The 22,043-nt window shown below is 38.4% G+C and overlaps 2 protein-coding genes and 1 pseudogene across 3 annotated transcripts; 1 reads left to right on the forward strand and 2 right to left on the reverse strand.

Moving 5' to 3' along the window:
* Nucleotides 1–3,493: 3,493 nt before the first annotated feature.
* On the reverse strand, nt 3,494–10,594 carry LOC146697351 (uncharacterized). Its single transcript, XM_085476047.1, has 2 exons — nt 10,358–10,594; nt 3,494–8,083 (listed from the first exon to the last, which is right to left on the reverse strand). The coding sequence occupies exons 1-2, from the start codon at nt 10,527–10,529 to the stop codon at nt 5,607–5,609; spliced, it is 2,649 nt and encodes an 882-aa protein (XP_085332173.1). The 5' UTR covers nt 10,530–10,594; the 3' UTR covers nt 3,494–5,606.
* An 896-nt stretch (nt 10,595–11,490) lies between these two features.
* Nucleotides 11,491–15,821, reverse strand: LOC146697352 (uncharacterized; annotated as a pseudogene). Its single transcript, XR_014923390.1, has 2 exons — nt 15,260–15,821; nt 11,491–14,681 (listed from the first exon to the last, which is right to left on the reverse strand). The product of XR_014923390.1 is annotated as an uncharacterized LOC146697352 (transcript).
* Nucleotides 15,822–16,022: 201 nt separating this feature from the next.
* Nucleotides 16,023–21,807, forward strand: cenatac (centrosomal AT-AC splicing factor). The gene is made up of 11 exons (XM_085476048.1): nt 16,023–16,328; nt 17,582–17,748; nt 18,395–18,493; nt 18,587–18,653; nt 18,971–19,033; nt 19,334–19,401; nt 19,511–19,625; nt 19,738–19,768; nt 20,261–20,362; nt 20,593–20,725; nt 21,443–21,807. Exons 1-11 carry the CDS (start codon nt 16,212–16,214, stop codon nt 21,549–21,551), a joined length of 1,071 nt encoding a protein of 356 aa, XP_085332174.1. The 5' UTR covers nt 16,023–16,211; the 3' UTR covers nt 21,552–21,807.
* Nucleotides 21,808–22,043: the final 236 nt, after the last annotated feature.

A 22,043-nucleotide genomic window follows, 5' to 3' on the forward strand; every position in this document is an offset into this window, starting at 1 on the left:
CGGTTAAAAAAAATAATCAGAAAACAGTGGGTGACAGATACTTTGTCTGATGTAACAGTGCTGCAAACACTTGCAGACAATCTATGAGCGCTGCACCGGGAGCAAGTTACATAATAATCTCTTATCATGAATGTGCATCAGAAAAAGTCAAAAATCAAATTTAAGATCACAATAAATCATGGTTTTGTAACTGGTAATAAAATCCAGTTTGATGCTGTGCAGCACACTACGCAGCAGATTAGAACCAAAGGCAACATCAGCATGAAACAACTGTCTCTGAGCTCTGCAGTTAAGAGGCAATTATGAGATGAAGAACAAGCTAAAGCAAACCAAGAAAAAATTATCCCTGAGTTGAAATCTTTCTGTAAGTGTGATTCTTAGCTAAATATATCATGTGGAAGAAACCTTAAAAGCCACTGCTTCTCAAGCATGTAACAAACAAATGTGAGATTTCAGGATTACATTGAAATAATTAACTCATGCATGCAGAAAGCAGACATGTTGAAATAATATAGAGCCAAATCCCCCCCCCACACACACACACACACACACCAAAAAAGAAAATAAAAAGCAGCTTAGGAGGAAAAATGTGTTACCAAATCTTTTCTGTTAAAACTATCATTCATACAGTATATTGGCCCAACAACAATGAAGTGGTTAAATTCATGTGGAGCACCCATGAAAACATATCAGTCCCAATGGCAGTAGCAGCAAAGAGCAGAAATTAGCAGCCAGCCAGATGTCAACAAAGAAACCACAAGCAAATTTGCACAGAACATTAAACAGTCCGCATCAGCTGCAGCCTCAGCCTCGGCTTTTAAGACGCCTGTCGCCATGCCACGAGCACAAAAACTGACCGAAGAGAGCCGATGTGACATCACAAACTCACATTTTGCATATTAACATACAATTCTTACCTTGAAGGAGCAGGAGGCCTGCAGCTGGGCGTGAATGTATTTTATGATTAAAACGTTCGGTTTGTTGATAGTTTAACCTTTCTAATGCAATGCAATACATACTGCTAAGAGCATAACATTTGCAAAGGTGCCGTGTAGTAGTATTGGAGTATAGTAATCTGCAGAGGAATTTGGAGACCAAATGACACGCCGTGCAAAGGTGAAGAGGTGCGTTCAGTGTCTGGGAGTAATGAAGAGGATTTCCGTTGATGTTTTAGGCTAATGGAGTTGACAGGATCAGCTGCAATGCTACTTCTGATAAAGAGGTTTTAAGGCATAATGTTTACAATTAAAAGTTCAAGCATGGGTTTATTTTGTCATTTAGGATAATAACGTATGATAATGGCTTACTAATTAGAGTATGCTTTTTTTTAAAAAGTTCATTGCAAGAATTCTGAGAAAGATTAAGATGTTTGACGCAGAGAAGCATGAAAATGCAAACAGATTATACTAGCCGACACACACAACAAGAAGGCAGTAAAACAAGTATCTAACGGTGTGTGTGGCCTGCTCCTTGGTATGACAGGCAGATTGGGGGAGTGAAACTGTGGCCCCTTCTAGTGCTGCTGGTCTATATCCTGTGGTCAAACTGTTTGAAAGTGAAGATATCGTTGGGATTCTGGGGGTTTCTATTTGTTAACACAACTGTGCTCTAAATGGAGGATTAAAATTATGAGTAAGGTGATTTATCTTGGGGCAATTAAAAAATAGTGCAGTTTGATTGTTTGTTGTTTTTTGTCTTTTTTCTGTTTGTGCCCTCGGCCGGCCGCGCCACAGTAGCGCTCCATCAATCACGTAATGAATTGTTACACGTAACAAGTCATGTTTGAAATTGATATTGTTGTGGTCGGTGTGTGTGTGTGTGTGTGTGTGTGTGTGTGTGTGTGTTGTGTGTGTTTGGGGGTTCGGTGCAGCCAGCTGTACAAACAGAGTCTGGATGACTCATGAACCCACCTGTGAGTTACTAATAGTCCGAAATGACAGTGGACCCACTGTGATTCTGTAACTCGGAGTCACTGATAAAGCACTGCAACAAAGCCTGATAAATATACAGTACAAAGAGGCAGGTGGGTGGTCTCTTCTACAGACAGATAGGTAGTCTTGGCCTGCTCTCCATTGTAAGAATCTGTTGTCAATTTCTTATCACTCTGTATATGCAACTATATAAATGCACATCTGACAGCAACTTCGGCACTAAAATAATATTTTTGCACTGACTAAACTTTTGATTATTGTGTAACTATAACAGTGCAGAGAGAAATGTGAGGAGATAAAGCATATAAGGGAAGGAAAAGAAGCAAATCCACAGCTAGACTGTTTTGCGATAAAAAATCTGAAGATGTTTTCCGGATAGTCTGCTTAATTCTTAGCTAAATAGATAAACAATGACCAAAAAAGGGCTTTTAGTTTTACTACAAGAGTTTTAACTTCATACTGTAAAAATATTTTCCCAGGACCTTCGTGTTTTGCCTTTGTTTGTTAATATATTTATTTATTTCAGATTCTGCTCTTTAATTCTGCTGTGATCTTCTTTGAAGTCGTGCCCATACGCTCTGAGAGCTGTTCTGTCATCAGCTGCAGGTGTTTATAGCAGTTAGCTGTGTTCTAGTTGTTTCAAGATATTGTGGGGAAAAAATAGAAAATACTGTACAGGGATTGTTGATAGCAGCATGAAAGCAGCAGTTCAATTTGCAGATTTTTAAAAATCAATTATTAAATCACATTTTCTCATGATGCAGCCAAAAATATAATGGACCACATGATGGCAGAATGGGACTGAGTAAACAAGTAATCTATTTTTTTGTGTCCACTCACTGTTACGTGACCATGTGATGTATCTCAAATTACCACATTTTTGTTAGCCTCCAAATTACATTTTAACTCTTTCACCCAACAAATATGTACTTTTGTGAAGAACAATAAAAATAGTAGTTTACTTTGTAACATTTTTAAAACTTATTTTAACATTTTTTTAATTATTTGGAAACCATAAAACTAAAAATAAAAACATAATAGGTCTTTAATATCTTTAGATAGACCTGACATTATACATGTGAACACACATTTGCCAGCCACTATATTAGGTACATTATTTCAACTACTACTTAACACAAACATCTAAGCCAATCACTTAATGGATTTAGATATAACAACATACTCAAGACGACCTGCTAAATTTCAAAATGTGCATCATAATAGCAAAAAATATTTATTGATTTGATTTAAATGATTTTGAATGAGACTTGGTTGTTGGTCTGAGTATTTCAGTTACTGCAGATCTACTGGGAATTTCAAACACAACCATCTCTAGGCTGTGCAGGGAATGGTTTGAAAAAGGGAATATTCACTGATCAACAGTTCTCTGTGTGAAAAAGGTCCTACCAAAGGATACCTTAGAAAAGTGTTCAACAAGCGTACGCAAATATTAAATATTAACCTACATATACACCTGACCTTTGTAACTTTACTTCAGGCTTCAAAAGCAACTTAAGCAGTCTTGTTAAAAACTACTAATATGCTCTAAATAATGAATCATCATCAGAACACATGTTTAATAAGAGCAGAATTTATTGCACTGTAACTTTTTTCTCCTTCACTTACACAAAAACGAATCTCTTAATTCTTCTTGTCTCAATACATCACAAATAATTTAACGAAAATCAACGTGGATCCTACAGATTCAGAAAGAGCACACATTACTTATTGACAATTACAAAAGGCATGGTGGTTTATTGTAAACCCATTAATAAGACATTCACTGACTGTTTTACAAGTCTATGCTCTGATGACAAAAATGGGAAAAAACACTGAAAAAAAAAATCAAATAAAATCATTACCAACAAGACAAAAAAAAAACAAAACAAACAAACATTGTGTTCCTTTTGCTTGCTGTTCTAGTACAACACTTATTAACACATTGAGGCAATGAAGGCATTCTTGTGGCAAGAAGCACTTCTGTGTACTGTATTTAAACAACTGTAAAGCTCGTCAAAAGTCACAACCACTGGCTTTTGACTCGTCTGACTTTGTTGTCCATGATCTGTCTGATGGAATTCCCAGATTTCTTTAACAAGAATATTTACAGATGTAAAAAACAATCCAAAAACCAAAGCATTTGCTTAAGCAAGAGCAAACGGTACAGAATTATAAATATGTAAAAGTTCACTATCATACAAAACCTTTAAAAAAAAAATGCAACAGCTTTTTATAGGAAATACCAAGAGGCGTCAGCTTTCCCTGCAGAGTTGGATCTGATATAATATTTACATTGCATTTAGTAATTAATAGTCATGATTATCAAATAATTTAACATTTGCTATAAAAATAAAACTGACTGACTATGGCTTTTGTCCTGAAATATATCGTTTCCCGTTTTTAAATCAGTCACAGGATGTAATGTACCGAATTTCCCAGAGGAACCCACCCGAGGGATTAATAAAGTTTTATCTTATCTCTTATCTCTCTTATCTAATGTGCTTTTACTCCCAGAAGGTGGTGGTAATGCAGTTTGCAGCCACCATTGCGCATAAATGGAAACTACCAACAACCCGAAAAGATGGAAAAGTCCAGCCATCAAAACTCTCTGTGAGTAATAAACGACAATGATGTCCAGCGCAAAATGGTCCAGGTAAAGCCAGCATTTGACATCTACAGGAAGTGGTGTTTGAAAAGGGCTGGGGAAATCATCAAAGACCCCAGTCACCCATCACATGGACTCTTCACCCTCCTGCCCTCTGGGAGGCACCACAGGAGCCTCCAGACTAAGACCACCAGGTACCGGAACAGCTTCTTCCCCACAGCTGTCAGACTCCTGAACTCTGCCTCCTGACAGCTGACCCACGTTAACACATGGACTGAACATACACACACCCACAACCACCTACACACACACACACACACACACACACACAATGGACAACTGTATATTCACATTCATAACAGCTTCTGTTCATTCATAACATACTTCATACCGTGTACATATTACATACCACAATAGACCCAGTTCTGTAATATACTTACATATCTATATCATTGCTAATATATATTGTAATATATCTATATCATGGCTAAAGCACTTCTGGATGGATGCAAACTGCATTTCGTTGCCCTGTACCTGTGACATGTGCAATGACAAAGTTGAATTCTATTCTATTCTATTCATTTTAGGGGTTAACTGTTCTGATACAGAATTTTCTTTTTGAGTTGCCATAATAAGACTGGCCTTGTCAAGGCCGTATTTAGAATGACATAGTGCAAAAGTGCAACCTTCTCTGAGAAATGCAGACAAAAATAACAGAATGGAAAGAAAAAAAAGCTCTCACGTCGACTTGTAACAGAAAAGTGTAAGCCAAGAAGGAAAGGGAAAACATACAATCTTTTTGTCACAAATAACAAACTGTCATCAGTGTGAGAGTGTAAAGCTTTCTGTAGTATTTCCAGTATTTGCTTGTAAGCCTTGAAAAGCATAGCTCTTTGCAGATCTTTTACCTTCCTGAATTGATTTTTAACTTCTCACTAGTACCAGAAAAAATACACAATAAAGAACCCTGTTTGACCTCAACACCTGGAATGTCCAAAAAATTCAAAACTATGAAGTAAATCACAAGAAAACGAAAAGCAAAAACAAGTTAATTCATTTGGTACGACCAGTTATTTGGCGGGTTTTTCTGATTCGCTTGCATGTGCACGCTCTTTATGCTTATGAAGTTTTAACCAGGTGGAGAATTGTTCCCCACAACTAGTGCATTTGTAGGGCTTCTCGCCAGTGTGCATCCTCATGTGTCCTTTCAGGTCGGTTTTGTGACTGAACGCCTTATCACACACGGTGCATTTATACGGTCTTTCACCTGTATGTGTTCTGGTGTGCCTTTTCAAAGTCGTGTTGGTAGCAAATTTTTTCTTGCAGTAGGTACACTTGAAGGGCTTTTCCCCCGTGTGCACTCGCAAATGATTCTTGAAAGCAGAAGAATCCGCAAACTCTTTACCGCACTCGTTGCAAGTGTAAGGCTTCTCACCGGTGTGGATTCGCATGTGCTTCTTCATGTTCACACAGGCGCTGAAGCTTTTCCCGCAGGTGCTACATTTGTAAGGCTTTTCCCCAGTGTGAACCCTGGCGTGCAGGTCGAGATTATAACGTCGGTTGAACCCGTTTCCACAGACGTCGCACTTGAAGGGTTTCTCGGCTGAATGAATCACTAAATGTTTATTTAAATCCCAACTTTCCCGGAACATCTTGCCACAAGTCTCACATTTGAACGTCTTCTCAACTGTGTGGCTCTTCATATGAAATTTGTAGTTTTTGAAGTTGGACATCACTTTGCCACACCGGTCACACTTGTAAGGATTTTCCTCATCTTTGGCATTACCACCATCATTCTGGCTTGATGCTTTTAAGCGTTTTTCACTTTCCCTATGTCTCTTCTTTTGTGTTGGATCAGTACTTCCACTTGATTTTTTGCTCCCATTGTTGTTTCTCTTACTGTGTCTTGCCTCTGTAGTTTGGGTGGATTCCCCACTCTGATCCTTATGTCTTTTCCGTTGTGTTGGGTCGGTGCTTCCTCCTGATGTTGCGCTCCCATCATTTTGTCTTTTCAGCAGTGCTGCTTCCTTACTACTTGAAGACTTTGCGTCTCTATGTCTATGCTTCTTTTGTTTTGTTAAATCCCTGCTTCTGGTTGATAATGTTCTCTGATGTGTAAGTTTCCTACTTGAGGTTGACGTAGTACTTGTAGTCTCATCACCAGGCATCTTATTTGGCGATGTTTCTGTACTTTCGGCCAATGTGGCTTCGTCACTGTTAGAATTCTTACTTTGTGCCATTTCAGTGTTTGAAGGAGAAGCTAGTTTTCCTTCACTCTGCTTCTTTTGTGCTAGGTCAGGACTTGAAATTGAGGATGTGTTCCCCTCAGTGGGTTCTGCCTGAACTGGACTTTCATTTGATGCTACCTGTTCATGGTCACAAGTCTTATTTTGAATTGGCTCAGTACTTTCCATTGATATGTCGTGACATGTAAAGTCTGGTGAAGGCTCAGTGACATCATTTGCGTCCCAGTCTTTATGCTTCTCATTTGGCATTAACTGAGGAGTTGTATTTGATGACATTTTTCCATCTTTGAGTTTCCTACTTGCAGCTAAATCAGTACTTCTGCTTGTTTTTTTCTTGCTGTGTTTCTTTCTAGATGCATACTCATCACTTGTAGCTGATGTTTTCTTACCACTGCTTTTTTCATATAGGCTGACAGATGAGCTTGATTCCCCATCGTGACTTGACTTATTTGCCGCTGGCTCACCATTCCCTTTTAACGGGGGGCTCGCTTGATCGTGTTTCTCATGTGGCGTTACATCGGGGCATCTAGTTTCTGTTGGGCTCTTTGTTAGTGTTTGTTCAGTGCTTTTTGTAGATGTTGTGTAGTCACCACTTTGTTTTGTGTTAGTCGTTAGGCCAGCAGTTGCAGTTGACGTTTCATTCTCATCTATATGTTTCTTGTTCGGTGTTGGCTCAGTACTCATAGCTGATGTGGTCTCACTATTACATCTTACAGTAGGTGTTAACTCAGAATTACTGGTTGATGATGTGTTTTCAATGTTACAACTTCTATCTGATGCTGGCTCATTGCTCTCATTGGTACACACCTGTCCTTCCTCTGTACCACTGTTTGCTGTGCTGCCCACATCATTGTTTTCCTTATCTAACGGCTGCGCTGCTGTAATAGCTGATGATGTGTCCGTATCGCCTCTTGTTGGTGTTTCACTTCCATAGTTACAAGTTATGTCAGCTTGACTCTCCCCTTCATCTGAGTTGTGACAGAAGAAGTGGTTGTCATCATCTGGAGGTGGTACTGGAGAACTCTCTCTGTCACGTTCCTCTTCATTAGGGACACTGGGTTTGGGATCATTACTTGCAGCAGGATTCGTTTGGTCAGGACCTGAAGGCTGAGACTGATCACTGTGGACACTTTGATCAGTTGAAGCTGGAGTCACCTTAGGAGCAGCAGGCGCCTGCTGCTGTTTGAGCTGCTGTCGTTCCTGACTGATGCACATTTCCTCATGCTCATCTTTAATCCGTGTAATATCAGGCTGAACAGTGGAGTCACTCTGCTGCTGACTCAAAGAAGTATTTGCAAGATCTAGAGGGAGGAAGGAAAGAATGGGACAGTGTTTAAAATACTATTTTTTGGCTTATAGCCATTAGCTAAAAATGACACTTTCTGTATGTACATTGTTTATTAGTGATAGAATTTAAAAGCCATGCATCACCTTGAATGTGACAGCATTCATCTCTGTGGTAACTTATAAGGATTAAACTGCTGATAAAAACTGTAACATGCTTTTAAACCGTCCCTTAGTCGTGCTGCAATAGGCTTAGACTGCTGGAGAACTTCCCATGATGCACTGAGCATTTCTGTTTCACTCACCTATCTTCACTCTGAGTGTTTATGTATCACAATTGCATTCAGTCATTAGTAATTATTTAATTTTGGCTGGACATCTAAATGTTGAGGTTTGCATTCTAATACTGTAGGCTCTTTCCCTACAATGTAAAGCGAATTGAGGTGACTTGGTTGTGAATTGGTGCTGCATAAATAAAATCGAATTCAATTTTAAATTGAATTGTATGAATGTATTGGTTTCTGAAAAAGGAGCAAAAAAAGTTTCATTCTGTAAAAAGCATTTCCAAATAGCATTTCCAGTAGTGCTATAGTCACAAAGACAGAGACCTGTAGGTGGGTGTTTAGAGCTAAAATCTATCTACGGAACTGATAACAAAACAAAACAAAACAATAATTGTAGTATTCGACTGACCTCAACCTCAATAATGAACCGACTTTCATTTTCAGGATCTAAATTTAAAATTATAGGACTGCCTCTTTAAAATCTACAAAGCACCCAAGTGGGAAACCAGACTCACCACCAAGCACACTAAAAACTATTCTCTGTGAGTTTAAAGGTATAGGCCAAAAATGTAGACGGCAACCCCGATGCAACTTCACCTAAAGGCTTGGCACATCAAAAGTTATTTATCTCCTCATCTGATCCTGTGGACTTGTGCAAATCATTCATCTGTGAACTAAGAAGCAGAACAGGACAAGCCCCGTGCAGTCCAGGGAGAGACCGTGCAAATTACAGCTCTAATAATTAATGAGGATGTGTCCTCATCATCATTAACGACAACTGAGACACATACTAGTAAGACACTGGATACATTTTGTTCTAGCTGTTAAAATGAAACCTGCTGGGAAGTTTGAATGCAAAAATGTATTGATGTGATATGTCACCAACATTTTGATCAAAAATAGTATCTCGGTATTGTATCTAATAACTCCGCTTAGTTGTTCATTTCCATTGCTTGCTGAGACACAGATGTGTTAATGATTGCCTTGTCCATAACTCATTACCCGCTCGACCTTACACGTGACATGAGACGACTTCCCCAAGACATGCATCATCTATATAAAGCTGGGCATACACTGTGCGATTTTTGGCACGAGTCGTGCGACCGTTTTGGCGATCGGTCCGATTTTGACCTTCATCGTGCGTCGTGCATCGTGTAGTATACGTGGGTTAACGAGAAGCGATTAACACCTCACGACCAGCTCCCGATCATCAATCGCTTGGTCGTGAGGGTGTCGCCGCAGCTTCTCACACTGCGCACGCGCAAACACGAATGTCAGCGAAGAAGACGGCGCGGCACGGCAGTGCAGCGTGAGATCCGGACACAAGCGATGGAGGCACAACTTGTAGAACTATGGCAAGCTCATCCGAGCCTTTTCGATGAGGCCTCACAAAATTATCACAACAACCGTGAAAATAGTTGGGTTTACACTGCTGCTCAATCACAGCTGCAATGCTAATGTTTTTCATTAGCAATTTAGCAAAGTTGATGGTGGTGGTGTGCGTGTCTGTGTGAGTGAAAGACAGAAAGGGAGAGCGAGCGAGCGACAGAATTTCTGTTATAACCTTCATTTTATGGACGCACAGTGTGAGCACTCAGGTCGCATCAGAGCATCGGGCCGTATAGTGTGAGACCCTGCATCGTGACCTACGAACATCTAACCCCTGCGAGTCAATCGTACAGTTTGAGCAGGAGCTGAATGGCGCGACTGAAAAAACCACACAGTGTAAGCCCAGCATTACAAGGATCTTTGGTTCAGCTGAGGATTTGAGGACTTTGTGTCAGCTTTTGTTACATTACCGAGGTACAACATCCAGCTATTAAAAATAAAATAAATTGTGTAATTCAGTGGAAACCAAATGGTACATTATACCTGTCAAACTGGTCTGACCACACAGTGATCCTGGCACAATTAAGAAATGAATATCTAAGGACTGATTCATTTTAACCAGTCATCGTTTCAAACATAACAGGACTCTTTACTGAGGAGCAAGGTAATCTGACCGACCTTTATCCTGCAACTTTATCTCCGGTGTGAACACCGTATCCAGCAGCCTGCGTTGACGTGCGATTTCTGACTCGTACTCTTCTACTCTCTTTTCAAACGCTCCCAGTATTTCTTGGGCAGCTGCTGTTAGTCGATCACAGACAAACTTACGCATGCTTTGAACGGGATACATTGTTACATCTAAAATGTAGACGCTTTGACTTCGAAGCTGCCTAAACTTGCGCACTTTTCTTTTAACTTCCGCAAGTGATACTGGGCGATACACACATCCTGTACCCGCTCATTACCACCACCTACTGTCCGGCGTGCAAAAGGCATGCATACATGCATATGTCACACTTACATGTTTCAAATAGTCAAAGAATTTTTAATATTAAGAAAAATCATTTATAAAAAATAACTCGAGTAAATACAAAATGCAGTTTTTCAATGATGATTTCATTTTGTAAGGGAAAAAAGCTCTACAAACTTGCTCTCTACAAACTCTACAAACCTGGCCCTATGTGAAAAACAAATTGCCCACACTGCTGACCACAAAAAACACACAGAGTGATCTCATATTTCCTCCCAAAAACCCCTGAACACTGTTTTATGTACTTGTGAAATTCTTTCTATGGAACTGTAAAGAGCACTATGATCAATATTTACATATATAAAGCGATACAGTGGTTGCTTTAATTAAATAGTTTGAAAGAAAGATAAGAATTAAATGCATGAGTTTCTCTTTCCAGTATTACATGATATGATATGCTATTATATTATATGATATACTACAGTATTGTTTGGACTGGCCACGTTGATGGCTGTGGAATTAAAACACGATGCTTTGATGTTTTTTAAGTGCATAAAGGGAGGCATAGGTTAAGTTGTTATAGGTGCACAGATGCTAAAAACAGGTCATTTTGTGGGCCATAAGAACCTTGAAGGACCTAAGATATATCTGCAGGTCAAGTTTGGTTGATCACATCCTGAGCTTGTAGGACAAATTGGCAGACAGAGAAAGAAATACTAATACAAAGATGTTGTATATTATAGCTCCTCAAACCAATTCATGTTGCTGTGAGGAACAATTTGATGTTATGGAAAGATAACAGTGCTGTGAGTGAAATAAAAATGCAAAACACACACAGGGATATAGTCAAACTGAGCATTTAGTGTAACATTACATAGATATACAATAATTTCAGGGCAACAAATACTGCAAAGAACAAAATAAACACAAAATGCCAAAGACTTTCAGACTGCATAGATGGCTCTTAGGATTCTTTTTGGTATCTAAATATCTGTAAATGGAGATGAATACAGTAAAACAAGTTATATAGCCTAAAATACTGACTGGGCAATGCTACCTTTATTGTCTATTGTTACTTCAATAAATCAATCCCCTTAACTAATTTTAAACAGCCACTATTAACTTTCTTCATTAGTTAAACAACACGCAAGTTTGATAAAGACATAAACATGTTTTACATTTAGATCCAGCATCATGTATCTTAACTGTTTTTCTCTACAGTACACGTTACAAGAGGTTAGCTAAAATCAGCCCTTGCTATGTGCTATATATATATGTAATAGTGTATACTGGCGTGCAAATTTACTAAGTGAAAAGAAGAGAAGAGAAAAGCTAAAAAAAATAAATAAGCAAACAATACTGTAACTTCTGTAAGTATTTCAGTTTTGTTTTTTCTACCATTTGTTAACAGGGAAACTGTAACGCTGACAAGTAAAAGGCTTTCTTCACTGTGTTACCATAAAGTAGAAACATTCACATGTAACCTAATGAATGCTAGGCTGGCCTCAGGTATGTAGAGCAGCCTCAGAATAAAAACAAGAAAGGCAGATATAAATATGTTGTAATTAACAAATTCATGTTGAGGGTTTCAGTGCTTTCAAAAGTTCCACAAAGCATCTCATTCACAATTACAGCAGAAATACACTGAGAGACAGCCTGCTGTGCATTTCCTTTTAAATGATATAATGGATCAATAATCAGGAGCAATAAGCTAAACAGTGACTTTTTGTAATGAGAAACACCAAACATAGTCTGGCTCTAACTGCTAAACTTGTAACTGGGAACATTTCAATCCAATCACCTTGTGTCACACTGAACTGTGCACATTTTTGCTCCTCGCTAAACAAAATAAAATATCTCCAAACATCAGCTGGAGTTGTATGAAATTGTGATGGGTATTTCGCAACACTGTTACTAGATACTTTTACTTTTGGACTTTAACAAACAAACAACACCAACACAAAAAAGCAATGAAGTTACAAAACAAATATTCATGAGCTCTCGAAAAGAAGACGTACAGTTGCATACGAACATTCAGGCACACAGAGGAAAATGGCGTATACTGTTACAATTAGAGATATTTTATTTAATACAGACACTGTGGCGTGTGCATGTCTTCTTCTAAAGGCAGGAACTCTAGGCCTTCGAAGCCAGCCGAAGCAGCAAGTGGTATTAGTTTGCCAGCTGAAATTTGACCAGCTGACAAATACTGTGAACAGACTTGTAAAAAGAATTTATACGATGCAAGAGATGGATATAAAGACATGAAGGCACTTCAAGCATGAAAATCTACTATTCCAAACCCTTATGTGTTTGAAAAGGAGCTGCAGGAAGGTTTTGCTGACACGTGAGTGAATGAGCATCATGCATCACTGAGACCTAATATGCCAACATGGTCCTGACGTACACCCTCATAACAAAAGTCAACATCTACAGAAGTCATGGTGACTGGGTCAAGAAATCAAAACTGGGTTTTTGCAGCTACAGTCACGAAAGACGTGTTTGGAGACAAGGAGGAGCAGCTTTTCATATATCAGACCCCCACAACCAATCTGCAAGGCAGAGCGGGGGGAAAACAAATCATAAATCCCTTTTACATTCCCCTCTAAAAATCCGCTGTGGCTACGCCTTGTGTCAATGTAGTTTTCTATAAGTGGGACTTTTCCATCTGTGCTCAACGAATGAGTGTGCCATGACCCATTTGTGCCCACAGCTGATGGTTCTGCCTTATTTGTGTATCCCCTAAACAGGTTAATGCTTTTTAAAAAGTCCTAACACTTATTATCAAATGTAAGCATTGAAGTAGAAGACTGAGGTGTAATTAAATATTAGTGGTTTGTTTTAGTCTTGAAGTGAAAAACTGAAACTCTATATTGTATCTATATTTGCATATACAAACACTTACCGTAGTTGAACGAATGCAGCCTTAGATACCGCATCAAGCTTGATGCATAAAAGAATCATTTCACATAATTGCTGCACACAAAATTATAAAATTATTGCCTTTGCAGATTTTTCATGTGCTGTTTCTTTTACATATAGTCTGGCAAACGTCTGGCTTCACACATGGACTTACAAGATAGCTGCATTTGAAATGTCACATGTTTTGCAAGAATACGGTTGCTCGCCCGTGTGTTTTTTTCATGTGAACCAACAGAGTAGAACGACTCCTGAGACATTTCCCGCATGTTTTGCAAGAAAAGGGCTTCTCGCCTGTGTGGATTCTGACATGAGCATCCAGTATTGACTTCTGATTAAATCTTTTACCACAGATGTTACAAGAAAATGGCTTCTCGCCCGTGTGAGTTCTTTTATGGACGTTCAGTATTGACGTCTGGTTAAATCTCTTTCCGCAAATGTTGCAAGAATACGGCCTCTCGCCTGTGTGGATTCGTTTATGAACGTTCAGTATGGATGTCTGATTGAATCTTTTACCACAGATGTTGCAAGAATATGGCCTCACGCCCGTGTGGATTCGCAGGTGTCTGATTAATTTGGAATTAAATGGAAATGTTTTTCCACAAGTGTCACATTTGAAAGACTTTTTGCTTGCGTGTGTTTTACAGTAATTCATCAACATTGCAGGATTATGTATATGATTGCCTTTGTGACTTATCTTCTGTGGTTTTGTCTCTGCATTTCCAATTGACATACAATCCTCAGGCTCGTCTTCTTTGTCAGGGCTTTTAGATAAATAGGAACTGTGAGAAAAGAGCTGGTGGTTGGTATTTAGCTCTGCTTCCTCTGAGGTTTTAATAGATATTTTGACTAAGGAATGTTTTTCTGTTGCACTTACTAATTCACTCGGAATCAATCTCAAAGTCTGATCTTCAGCGTTGTCACCTTTCTCATAAGTAAGAGGCACAATGCAAGTATCAGTCTCCTGCTTCAGTACAAGATGCTCTCTGTCCTGACTAGCGCAGAGTTCCTCTTTAACCTCTTGATCCAACCTGGGGTTCCTCTCCTGGAAAATGGGCTGCTGGTCAGAGGCAAGAACCTCCTCCTCTTTACAGGCAAGCTGATGTGGGAGCTCTGGAGGGATAAGTGAAACAAACAAACAAACAAACAAACAAACAAAAAGTTACACACTGACAGAAACTACACAGATTTTGCTACCCACCTAAAAGTTCATAAATATTCCATATACTGGTGTGTGCAATCCAATGTCAGTAACAGAAAAAAAGTAAAATAAAGAAAACTACCCAATAAAACACGTTTGAGGTGGAAGGGATTTGAAACAAATAAATAGCATTGTAGTTGCCGCTCAATTTCATGTTGCCAAATCTGATATTTTAAACAATGTTGTAGAATAAATTTCAGATTTTCTTCCGTTTTGATTGATCAAAAAACGAAAACATTTAAGAATAGAAAAAATGCTTAGCAAACACCGACTCCCAGTTTTTCTCTCACACTGACAAAGATTATAGACTGAGGTCGGTTCGACACGTGCTGTGGTAATAGAGGCACGTTCATATTCCCATCCTCACAACCCTGTTGGGATAAAGAAAACAAACTAATAGGACTTTAAACGAACAGGATCTAATATAAGTCTAAAGCCTCCATTATTTAACTGCAAATTATATCAAACGTGTAATTAAGGTGTTGCGGACCTATCCTGGGTAACTTCACCGCAGGTTTGCAGACGATGTCCAGCAGCCTACGCTGACGGCTGATCTCTTCTTCGTACTCCAGGATAGTTTTTTCAAAAGCGCTGAATATTTCTTCAGCAGCAGCAGCTAGTCGCTCGTTGAAAAACTGTCTAAAATGCTGAACTGAAGGCATTATTGCCTTGTTACACATATATTGTTCCCACGCACAAGTCGATGTTTACGCCACCAGCCCAGTTTCTGTTTACTTCCGCTCGGTGTCACACTAGAAGATCCGGCTTTGGAAGCGAGTTCACCCTTTCATTCCTCTCCCTCCTAGTAGTTGATCTATTCCAGTCGCTTTCACGGGGACTTTTAGTTATTTTTTTCTGCGCTGCTGTAATTATACTACGTATCTTTAAGACACTTGGCATGAGGTAGTTTCGTTAAAATGTAACTGTGGACATGCCTGAGCATCCACTCAAAGCAAATGTCTCATCAGTAGTTCTCTTTCTGAGCATGAATACTGCTGCCGTCTTTGATCTTCTCACTCTCCACGTTACTTCCACTGGCTCGTACAGTGTTCCGACACTGAAAGTCAGGCAGCTCTTCGTTCCGCCTTTACTTGTTGCCTTTTCATTTAGCAAGAAGGCTGTGCCTCTACTATCTATGATCTTACTCCGCTTTTGGTATATAGTCTACTTTAAATATGATCAATATTCATAGTACTAAAAGTCTTTTCAAAGACTTTTGAAAGTCTTAACACAAAGCCCGTTCCTCTGCTTCAAGGGGGAAGTATTTCTGGACGGAACTACGTCCTGCAGCAAAGGCTAACTTACGCTAAGCTATGAGGGGTAGCTGCTGTGGTGAAGGGGGATACGAGATAAACAAAGACAAAACTGTTACGTTTGGTTTTAGGTCGGATCTGGTTTCATCTCGGTTTCGGTATATGTTTGGTAACTTCCACAGAATCTAAATGGGTGCACACTACTGTGCCATTTGTAGACAAACAACATTCAACGGGAAGGGACACATTTTCGGAAAAACTCATCAAAGTAGACTCAGAGTGGTTCTCCTTAAATTCACAGAAAAGGTATGCAGATTGTAGATTTTTTTTTTAACTGATATTTGATATTGAGAGTAGTCTGTGTTTTGTGCAGCATGATCTGACCCTGGTAGAAGTGATGGAGGCAAACTGTTGTTAAAATCCTAGATTGAACTCTTTTCCTTCTGAGTAACATTAAAAAGTATGATTCCCAAGTTGTGTAGCGAAATATTGTGAGTCCATTATCTTCTTTATTATATGTATATGATTTTAAGTCTACAGAACGGCCACCATGAGGTGCGTCAGTATTCATAATAATCATAACTCTGATACCACCAGCACGTCACGCGTAATGTGCCCTGCTTCTGATTAAGTAGCTTGAGATCATCCTTTCATATCTAATGCACGATACAACTTAAATAACTTTAAAGCATCATAATTATTATTATTAATATTACTATTATATTTTTCTGATTGTGTATTATATATTTTAACAATTTGTTTTTACTCGATATACAACATCTGTATATATCATTATGATATTACCGTTATATTTATTTGAAATCGGACAGTAATATAGTCTGATTTATTATCATGTATATTACATATATTTTTCTTTATCAGTAAGGATTCAGACTCGTTCCCTAAAACAATTTATTTGAACAAATATTTAAACAGTTCATTTATATATGTCCTCAAATACTGTAATGTACATACTTGCATAGTATGTCTTTGCATGTCAATAAATTTGGTCTATTTTTTTGTATGTACACAGTAGTTGGAGATTTGCACATGTTAGTAGCAGTTTGGGGATTTTCTTGTTATTTATTCCTGTCCTTTTTTACCAGTGAAATAAATACATCCTCATTATAAAGTTGTTTTCAAGTCTTTGAGAGTTTTATCACATTATCTTGTATTTAGCCAATGCAGCCTTGATCTGAAACAACACAAAATCGACAATAAACACTGACATACTGCCATTAGTAAATGTCATCTTATTTAGAGATGGGAGTCAACAAGGCCAATCTGAGAACTACTGTTAGCTTTTCCTGAATCAGCTCTTTTAGTTCTTTTGTTTTGTAAGCATATATATAAATATATAACCCTATATAATTCAACAGCACCACAAACTACACTCTCCAAACTGATTATATATATTTTTTAAATTTGTATTTTTTAATTTGAATAATAATAAAAAGTAATATTTAAATGCAACAGTAGAATTGTGTGAAACTGTTTTAGCTCCAATCAGAGTCTAACTTTGTCAGTTTTCTATGTCTGCTTCATCCACTGTCTCCCAGGTGAAGGAAGCTCGCCGAACACTTAAGAAACCCCAAGTAGAAAAGTTTGATTGCACCCAGCACAAGCAGACATTCTGGTGCTACTGCTGTGGGTGTGAAATTGAGAAAAACGTTACAGATGGCAACATGACTGTCCTTTATGGAGGCCTGTTAGAACACATGGCCACGTGAGTCTTACTTATAAGGTTTTATTCACTGTATTTTGTTTTGTCTGGAACCATTTTGATTGCCTTTGATTGCTCAGATTTCTTCAATTTCCTTTGCTGTTTTAAAGCAATCCATGTCTGGAAAAGTGTTTTAACACATTTTCAAAAAACTGTTTTTGTTTTTTTTTCATATAAACTGCATTTAAATGCGTATTACTTAACTGGCTGTGTATACACATGCTGTTGTAAAGAAGAAGGATAGGGTTAATTGCTTACGTGTGATGAAACAGGAAAGATCCTTAAGTGACTGATAAGACACAATCAGGAAGAAAACGCTGACGCCTGAATTACTGTTTCCATTTCTTCCTGTTTATGTGCCAACTTGCAAGTTGAGTTTTTAAAATATCTTTAAGATGTTTTGTAGACAAAGACTACTTTGACTACGATGACCTGGATGACTGAGAACCTTCACAGACTTTAAGATGTTTCCCAAACCTACACATGCAACAAAAATATGTAATATGTCCAGAGGTCACCAAGACCCATTTGACCACAAAACATACATTTCTCAAACATTTGCTGAATGAATATAGTACACCTACTTTATTTTTTCATATGAATTTATATGAGAGTGTATTTAAAGTTTTTCAACTATATTTTATTTCAGCCCAGAACACAGGAAGAATACACACAAGTTCTGGTGGGACAATAAAGCTGACCCGAAGTTTAGAGACAAAGTCATCGTCACAGAAGAGGAAACGGAAAGGTAGACCTACTGAGCCATAAGTATTCAGACATTATTAAAGTTTGTTTGTAAAATTAAATGTATCTGCATTGACTGTTCTGTATTTTTCTTTAGGTTTAAAGTTGAGGTGGCAAAGGCATTGGAATCATTTGTGGAGAATGAGGATGAATACATTAAACAGGTATTGCAACCTTGTTTTTAAATGAACTACATATAGCATTCTGTTTTTGGAGTAGTGAAGCACAGTATTGATAAATGCTAATATAGTTACATATATAGAGGTGTTTTAAATGTTCAGTTCAATTTATTGCTGAATTATCCAGCATCTCAACATCTGAAAGTCAGCTCTGAAATGCAGATGTAGTTACTTAGAGACTGTTTTCATCCTTAGAGTCATTTTTCAGTATAATTAGTGTCTTAAGGAAGGGTACATTATCCAGGTTTGAAACCTTTTGTTGGTAATTATTTTTTGTTTTCTCTCTTTTTTTGTGACTGCAGCATGCTGAGCATATACGAGCCCAGGAAAGGCATCGCCAGGAGGTCTTACAGTCACTTTTAGAGGTTTGTTTTCCAACGATGCTGTGGCAGTATCCATCACTGTGGCATTAACTGGTGTTTGTTTGCACGTAAGATTGCAAATTCCACCATTCTTCAGCTAAATAATTGTAGGCTCCTGTTTAACTCTTGAAGAATAGTGTGGCTGGTTAACCTTTTGGTGTAAGAAGAAGGGCACGAGGTTTATATTAACATTTTGGGTAATGTTGTGTGTAAGGATTGTGATGATAAAAGCTGAAATGAAACATGATTAGATGTCAGACTTCCTCTGTGAACCACTGTTGGCTTTTCCTGAATCAATATCAGCGTGATGCAGAGCCTGAGTTGTTAAACGGACCCAACGGCACAGACTCATCTGTAGAGAACTCTGTCAGGTAAACCATTGTCACATCTGCAACACTGTAGCTATTCTACACTCTCATCAGTCTCACTTCAAATGACTTGTGTTTTTGTTTGGGGATCACCTTGTCCTTTGGGCAACAGCTCACAGTTTATGTGTCAAGGATCAGACCAGCAGGCGGGGAGCAGCTTTGTGGACTCGATGGGTGAAATGCCGTGGACTCCAGCAGGACACGGCCTGACATTCATAGGTTATCAGGTAGACTGGCAGCTTTTATTCAAAAAGTATTCACTCATCTATACATATATATATGCAATGTTATCATACAAATGCAATGACCTCACATGAACGCTTTTTTTCTCTCATACAGGATTCATCGAACAGTGGAAACGTTCATACAGGTACTGTGATGTATGACTTGAGGTGGCGGTGAAAAAAATATATATATGTGGTTGTGCAAAACAACTGCTTTTGAGAGTTACGCAGAACTTTTACTGTTCCTGCTATTTATAACATTAATACATATAAATTCAGTATATATACTCACTGGGAACATTATTAGATTCTCCTTGCTAGTACCTTAATTCCTGGTAGCATAGATTCAACAAGGTGCTGGAAAGATTACTCAGACATTTTGGTCAATATTGAGATGATATCTTGTGATCTTGTCCCCAAACTTGTACATCAGACATCTGCTTAGTCATATTGCATGATGAATTAAAAATAAGTGCTTAATGATGTTGACCTAACTGCATTGTGTATCAGTGGACAAACTTTGGTTTCTGTTAAGCTAATACATTGTTTACTGGTTTCCTGTTTTCAACCTTTCTGAAGCTTCTGCATGAAACTATTTTGTCTGCTTGATGAAGCATTTTAACCTGTGTGTGCTGTAGGTGCTGTCCCTCCTTGGCTCCAAGATGATCCTGTAGAAGGGACCTCCAGAACTGCTGCAGAGCCAGAGATTGGCCCATCACTCCACGAGTTCCTCAAACATAGTAAGGACGATGATTGCTATCATCAAATGACATGTAGCAGTGTCAAGCATTTGTTGCATCACTGTCATTTATAAGTAGCATTTTCGTAAACACTAGAGCTACAATCATGAAGCTGCTGTTGCTGGAGTTAGTGTGAGGAATTAAAAATAACATATCCACATAGACTTGTATAAAACCAGTTAAAAAAATCTGCCTGTAATGGGAGTATAATGACATCTCGCTTTTGCCAGAGGAGCAAGAGAAGCTGAGGAAGCTTCCTCCGAACAGAGTGGGGGCCAACTTCGATCACAGCTCACATACAGACGCCAACTGGCTACCTTCCTTTGGTAGAGTGTGGAACAGCGGTCGACGCTGGCAGTCCAGGTTAGTTGACAAAGCTCTTCATTGCACCTGGTTTCCATATATGGTGTTTTGGGACATGTTTGGGCAGAGGAATGACTACAGAGACAGGAGAAAATATCATTCAGATATTTTCAGTGTTTTATGTTTGTCTGCACTGTTAGCCAATAGGCCACATGATCCTCAATGTGTCTAAAATCTATGGTGTTTATATTTGCGTTAAATTTGCTTTCATGGGGATGAAATCATGCTATCACTTTTTAAATGTTAAAGATCTCATCAACACAAGGGAAATATAGCCCACCTGTTTAGATTCATACAGAAGATCAAAATATTGTTTAATATCCACCAGATTCTTGTCTGCAAGATGCTGATGCATTAAACGTTTTAAAGTATGACAGTCACACGTCAAAATGACCAGTGATGTAGGAAAAGCTAACCTTCAGTGGACTTCATTTTATCATTGTTGTACTGTAGAAGATGACTTGAATACTAACGCCATTTACTGCAAGTCAGACAATACTAAGTTTTGTTTCTGCATTTTTTATTTAGTGTGTAATTTTGTATTTTATCACCTGGAAACTCAGGAAAGCTGCAAAAAAAGCCTGAAACAGTTTAGCACTTTACTGCTGAGCCAGATTTGTCCATATAGGTTTTTTTTCTGTTGTTTGAGATTCAACTCAAGTAAATTAGCTTCCCTTGTCAATGCATGTGAATATGTTTTTGTTTTTCCCACAACAGGCACCAGTTCAGGCAAGAGGAAGGGCAGAAGCACAGACAGAAGAGGAGGAGGGAACATGACACAGAAGGGTCAAAGAAGATAAAAACAACTGATCAGCTGAACACTTAATATTTAGCATGGCGTGTGAGAATAGAGAAGTGATAGTGATGTATATAGTGTGTGACTTGTTACTTATGGTTATAATGAGTGTTTAAGGAGCTGGACTGGAAATGTTTAGGTTGATAAGACACCTGTACATGCATGGCAGTACATGTAATTGTATTCAAACATCTTTTCAAAAACCCAAATTTCAAGTATTGCTATAAAGACATTCATTTTGTATTATAAGTATTGGCTATTCTTTATTAAAGAAAAGTAAGCTCTGTTTTTTGTTTTATTCTTTAATAAAAAAAAATTAACTGCATGTTGCACTTATAGTATAAGTGAGGACATTCACTTATTTAATCAACTGTAAAGACTTTTATCAAGTCCTGGATTCTGATCAGCAGTTTGCTTATGCTTAGATCTGAGGGCAATACGACTGTTACAGCAAGTAAACAGAAGGGGGCGCAAGGAGCTAAACTAAAAAGCACCTTTGTGTGCCAAGATGAAGCTAACACA

This window comes from Copadichromis virginalis, linkage group LG12, assembly GCF_057382275.1.
Source record: "Copadichromis virginalis isolate Kocher_CV1m ecotype Utaka linkage group LG12, C_Virginalis_male_GT1.1, whole genome shotgun sequence".
NCBI classification, from domain to species: domain Eukaryota; kingdom Metazoa; phylum Chordata; class Actinopteri; order Cichliformes; family Cichlidae; genus Copadichromis; species Copadichromis virginalis.

What these genes read in the sequence shown, in the direction of transcription:
- LOC146697351 (XM_085476047.1), bottom strand. Translation starts at nt 10,529, where the DNA reads ATGTATCCCGTTCAAAGCATGCGTAAGTTTGTCTGTGATCGACTAACA. An exon ending in GATAAAGTTGCAGGATAAAG is followed by an intron (nt 8,084 to 10,357) that starts GTCGGTCAGATT and finishes TCCTCCCTCTAG; the next exon opens with ATCTTGCAAATACTTCTTTG.
- cenatac (XM_085476048.1), top strand. Translation starts at nt 16,212, where the DNA reads ATGGGTGCACACTACTGTGCCATTTGTAGACAAACAACATTCAACGGG. An exon ending in TCCTTAAATTCACAGAAAAG is followed by an intron (nt 16,329 to 17,581) that starts GTATGCAGATTG and finishes ACTGTCTCCCAG; the next exon opens with GTGAAGGAAGCTCGCCGAAC. An exon ending in TGACATTCATAGGTTATCAG is followed by an intron (nt 19,626 to 19,737) that starts GTAGACTGGCAG and finishes TCTCTCATACAG; the next exon opens with GATTCATCGAACAGTGGAAA.